The 4,632-nt window shown below is 34.8% G+C and overlaps 1 protein-coding gene across 2 annotated transcripts; it reads right to left on the bottom strand.

The window, feature by feature from the left end:
* Positions 1-963: 963 nt before the first annotated feature.
* Positions 964-3,294, bottom strand: LOC115953909 (UPF0098 protein CPn_0877/CP_0992/CPj0877/CpB0906). Of its 2 annotated transcripts, XR_004083799.1 has the most exons (4): positions 2,832-3,294; positions 2,230-2,312; positions 2,091-2,132; positions 964-1,118 (listed from the first exon to the last, which is right to left on the bottom strand). XR_004083799.1 is itself a non-coding variant. In XM_031071735.1 (2 exons), the coding sequence occupies exons 1-2, from the start codon at positions 3,255-3,257 to the stop codon at positions 2,238-2,240; spliced, it is 501 nt and encodes a 166-aa protein (XP_030927595.1). In that variant the 5' UTR covers positions 3,258-3,294; the 3' UTR covers positions 2,088-2,237. The 2 variants fall into 2 exon arrangements, 1 of the variants encoding a protein (XP_030927595.1); XM_031071735.1 differs by lacking the exon at positions 964-1,118 and having other exon boundaries at positions 2,088-2,312.
* Between the last annotated feature and the right edge of the window lie 1,338 nt (positions 3,295-4,632).

Consider the following 4,632-nt stretch of genomic DNA (forward strand, 5'->3'; position numbering starts at 1 on the left):
TATTTTAACATCACTGAGTATGGATGCACAACAAATTTCAACTACTACTTTCACAAATTTTGAGTTAGTGAATTGTGATTGATGTAATTTTTGAGTTAGTGAATGAGGTAATGAATTGTGATTGATGTATAACAAAAATGATAATAAAAATGATATTAATAGTATTAAAGAAAATTCAATGTGCATGCATGTGAACTACTTAATTTCCAACTTAAAAATTGTGAAAAAAATAAAATAAAATAAAATAAATAAATCAGTTAATGTCTATAAGGTATTTATATACCAATTCCTATAACACTATTTACTAATCAATTGCTTACGAGGAAGTACAATAAGGCAAAAATGTCACCAAAATGTTAGAAGAGATTATATAAGTTAAATGTAAAAATGTGTTTCATCAGTGACACTAGTGATACTTTACACTTGTATATGTTGCACAAAAAGAATTGAGGCTGGATGTATGTAATACCTTTGTTATTACATCCAATGCAATAAGATTAGGGGAAAAATCCAGCACAAATTAATACGTATTGGCATATTGCAACCACCGCTCGCGCTAAGCCAATACTGCAACCACCGCTCACTTACCTTAGCGTGATAATCACTCTACAAGTATAAATATTTGGAGGTGTGGAAGGCAAAGATCGGAACTCAAATCTCTAAGAAGGAGACTCCCATATATACACTTAAATTAGGTCAGGCGTTAGAGTCGAATTTAAAAAAGTATTGCAGCAAATCTCAATCCAACAAGCCATATTATAAATATATACATGAAAAAGTTGTCATAAACTAAGCAAAGTGGCTTTGAAATGGGGCATGTAGCTAGTTGAGATGGCTGGCTTGATAGTGATCTTGTACTTGTATTGAACTCATGGTCACGGTCACGGTCTAGAAGATTGCATGCCATAATAACCTTTCTTGGGCTTGACCATAGACAAGCTTATGTGCAAGATTGAACTGGACTGCCTAAATTGTGTGGAGTATTAGATTAATGTGGGAAATACATTATTGGGCTAGAGTATAAGCTCGACAAGAGTCGCAGCAAATCGAGCCAAATCGCAATTACACGAGTTACAAAGAGTATATATAGTTGTATAAAACGCCAGTATCTGTAAGAGCATTAGCATTGGGAAATGCTAATGCTACTCTATTTTACAATTCTAAAAACTCACTTTATCATTATACCATCTAATTTTACAATACCTCCACATCCCAAACTTCTATTTTCCTCTTTCACTCATTAAAATAATATATTTACAAAATAAAATAATATATATCAAAATTATATCTGTTCTCTCTCATCTCTCTCCTCTCTTCCATTTCAGCTCTCTTCCAGACACAGCAACGCAGAAACCTCACAGCAACCCAGAAACCTCAGACCCGAAACCCATGGCCACCACCATCACCACGGCAACCCCCCACCTTCACCCATAATAAAAACCCCACCCCCTTCCACCACGCCACCACCCCACGGCAACCCCAGAAACCCATGGCCACCACCATCTCCACGGCAAGCCCCCACCTTCACCACCACGAACCCACATGACCAGAAATCCAGCTACAAACCCACATGACCCAGAAACCCAGAAACCCACATGACCCAGAAACCCAGCTACAAACCGATCTCGCCGCTGCAAACCACACCGGAAACCCAGAAATCGCTGCTGCAAATCAAATACCCAGAAATCGCACCATACCACGCCGATCGGACTTCCCAGTCTCACCTCCACGCCGGACCCACGACCCACGCCAGAAAAACCCATCGTGAGAGAGAGACGTGATGAGAGAGAGAAGCCGTTGTGGTGAGAGAGAGACGTGATGAGAGAGAGAAGAGAGCCGTTGGGGAGAGAGGAATGAAAAGAGAAACATAGGGAGAGAGAGAGTAAGAAGAGAGGGAATAAAAAATTAATATAACTTATACAATTGTGCTACAGTACTATTCTACCTTTAGAATTGTACTGTAGCACAATTCTAAATATTTTTGCAATACTTACTGATAGCATTCTCTGATGCAATGGTTATTTGGTGCATTTATGCTAAAATACCCTTAGATATGGCTTTAGCATCTTCTGATGCTAATGCTCTAAGAGAGACTGCGATTTCTAAAATGTCAAAAACGAAACCAACAACATCTGCAAGAGAAAATGTGAACTTTACAAAACTGATACTAATTAATTTCACATTCGAAGAGCATATTAGTAAATGTTATTGTTGCATCCAAAGTAATACTTTTCCTCTTAGAAAATGGCCACCAAGACCGCCTCTCCCAGCACATGCCCTTCAATCGCCTCCAACAGCTTGTCCTTCGTGACCTATAATAATTCAGAAGATTTAAAATCAAGAATAAACTTGCTTTTTTTTTTTTTTTTAATCAACAATTAAAAGAAACATGTTAAATTGTATGGTTGGTTCTCAAACATTAACTTTTATTTCAAAATTATACTTCATATGTTTCACTTTACTCCGTAGTCTTTGATTTAAAAATTGTAGCCCCTATACCTTCAATAAAAAATTTGTGTTCCTATCATACTTATAGATAAAAAATTCTAACATGACAAACAGAATTCATGCCATTTATAACACATTAGAGGCACCATGTTGTTAATGTCACATCGATTTCATACTTATCCCAAAAAAAAAAAAAAAAAAAAAAAGACATCAATTTCATGAATTTTGTTTTCCATGTTAAAATTTTTTTATGCATCAAATATGATAGGGACTTTTTAAAGTATAAGAACGAATTTGAAATAAATTTCAAAGGTTAAAAATTTTTCTAAATATATAATCTACACAAAGAATTATAGAAACCAAATATATAACCATGTCCATACCTTATTACCAAGGTGCACCTCATCATCCAATGCATAAAGTTTGAACTCGAACCTATGACCATGAGAAGGCAACTTGGGTCCTCGCCATCCAGGCACTTTCAAATCAGTGACCCCTTCTTTGATCCCAGCATAGTCACCTTCCATTTCCTCTTCTTTCCCTGAAAACCCCTCAGGTAGACCCTTCAAGGTTGGAGGAATGTTCACCACAACCCAAACAGTCCATGGCACAATTGGACCATTGGGGTCTGGTGCATCAATATCTTGCACCACAAGGGCTAGGGTCTTGGTTCCCTCAGGCACGTTGTACCATTCAAGTGGTGGAGACAAGTTTTTCTTTGCACCTTGACCTTCATCTGTGTACTTCCTAGGCAACCTTCCTTCATGGTTTATTGCAGGTGATACCAGCCTGAACTCATCGCTAGCCATATCTACCAAAATTTGACAATTTTGCTTAGTCTTAATTGTCAATATGTACCAAATTTCTTTGATTATATAGAGCTAGTATTTTTTGGGTGTGTTATTTGGGTGACACGTGGTGTGTAGAAGTTTCATGTTGGCGTGAGAAGGAGAGAAAAGCATGGAATGGAGACACATGGTACATAACGTCGAGCATTGTGGGGCTTTCTAGAGAAGGAGAGAGCCTGGTCACGTTTGAAACCCAAAATTGCTGCGGTACCATGTCGGGAAGGCAAGCCACGAATTTAAAAACCTTCAACCAATGCTCCAATTTCTTAACCAAATAATTACATATTCAATATGATTCATCTGAATGTTCGTGAATGGACTTTTATTTATTTATTATTATTGAAGTTCGTGAATGGACTTGGAAATTGAGATAAATGTAAAACCACATGATAAGTACCCCTCTTCACACATTCAAGGCGCTTTCTACGACCGTAAAAATCAATTTTATTTGTAATATGGAGGTGCAGTACTCCTCAACATTGACGGTACTTTCCACAATCGAAAAACAAGAAAAAAAAAAAAAAGAATTTTATATGTGATCTAGAGGTAGGGGTAAGTATTGTGATTTTGGTTAACTGTTTTTGTAATAAATAGTAATAATATACTACTATTTAAGGGGCTGCACCTGTTTGGACCGGATTTTTTTGAGTTCCAAAATACCTCTACAATCTATGTTTAAGTAAGGTTAAAACTTGAGGATAACAAAGTAAAAATATATCTTTAACTCCCACCTAAAACATTTCCTACAAAATAGGATTATTCTCCCACTAACCCACTTATTCAAAGCAACTATACGTTTGTAATTATTATTTTTTTCTTTTTAAAAAAAGTTATCTTCAAATCAATTTTTTTTTTTTAACATCCTCAAGGTTATCCAAAAAAAAAAAAAGATATATATTACAATTTATTTAAACTATTTTCTTAACTTCCTTTTAAAAATTAAAAATAGAAAACCTAAAGAAAAAAAAAAAAACCCAAGTTTCTATCAAAAAAAGTTATCTACCATGTTATTAAGGTTTATCCTTTAATTTTTTTTTTCCCGTTATCTATTGCATTTTTTTTTAAACCCATGTCTAACTTCTCCTAAGTTGGTTATTTTATTATTATTATTATTATTCCTCTTTTTTTCGTGCTCTCTTTTCTTTTTTTTCTTTTTTTTTTCTTCTCTTTTGAATTCACGTTTCCTTACTCATACTCCCTTCACTTTTTCTTTTTCTTTTTCAAATCAATTCTTCTTTATTTATTATTTTTTATTAAAAATTAAAAATAGAAAACCTAATGAAAAAAAAAAAAACCCACGTTTCTATCAAAAAAAGTTATCTACCATGCTATTAAG

Source organism: Quercus lobata, chromosome 7, assembly GCF_001633185.2.
Source record: "Quercus lobata isolate SW786 chromosome 7, ValleyOak3.0 Primary Assembly, whole genome shotgun sequence".
Taxonomy (NCBI): Eukaryota; Viridiplantae; Streptophyta; class Magnoliopsida; order Fagales; family Fagaceae; genus Quercus; species Quercus lobata.